The 729-nt window shown below is 55.8% G+C and overlaps 1 protein-coding gene across 1 annotated transcript in view; it reads right to left on the reverse strand.

The window, feature by feature from the left end:
• The window catches only part of THUMPD3 (THUMP domain containing 3), a gene marked incomplete at its 5' end in the record, with an annotated part of 4,528 nt that extends 4,025 nt beyond the window's left edge, over positions 1-503 (reverse strand). The window contains one exon of the mRNA XM_010145949.1: positions 426-503. Coding sequence (XP_010144251.1) covers positions 426-503 — 78 coding nt within the window. The remainder of the gene's footprint in view (positions 1-425) is intronic.
• Between the last annotated feature and the right edge of the window lie 226 nt (positions 504-729).

Genomic DNA, 729 nt, shown 5'->3' on the forward strand with positions numbered 1-729 from the left:
CGCTTCCTAAGCACGTAACACATCTACATCTACGCAGAGCTCACAGCTTCCTGTGCGACTCTGGCCTGACTGAACCAAACGGCACGTACCGTGCCCGCGCAGGGCCCGCAGTGTTTCATCACTGGGCTGGGCAAGGAGCTCACACTACAGTAAGTGACCAAAGCGACACTTAACGTGGTCCTGAGCGTGACCTCCGAGCACGGCATCAGCTCTCGTCCCACATTTTGCCTGTGCAAACTACTGAACTAGAAGTGATGTCAGACAACACAACAGCATTCCCGGTTCTCAAACCAGCCAAGAGGAACTGGGAAAATACCACAAACAAACCAGAACACAACTCAGTCACGACAGCGGATACTGTCTGACACCAGCCTTAAACTAAAACACCCCAAACCCCACAACGGAGGAGAAACGCCATCACTCACCTTGTTGTCTTTAAACTGATAGTCCTTGAACTCCTGAACAACAACAAAGAGATTGTCCACTGACCTCAGACGATGGACCTGGAGGAACGAGACACCGCGGCGGCATGTCACTGACCATGTACGCCCGGGGGACTGTGCTTGTGGCAACGAGCACTGTGTTCAAGAGACCACGTCTCCCCCTGTCCGGGTTACACAGGCTATCGCTTCACCCGGCAGCAGCGGGAAGGCACCGGCTTCACCTCCCCCTCTTTGACCTCGCCCACCCCGGCAAACACACGGCGCACGGACACGGCTCCGGGACCCG

Source organism: Buceros rhinoceros, unplaced genomic scaffold (genome assembly GCF_000710305.1).
Source record: "Buceros rhinoceros silvestris isolate BGI_N320 unplaced genomic scaffold, ASM71030v1 scaffold38341, whole genome shotgun sequence".
NCBI classification, from domain to species: Eukaryota; Metazoa; Chordata; class Aves; order Bucerotiformes; family Bucerotidae; genus Buceros; species Buceros rhinoceros.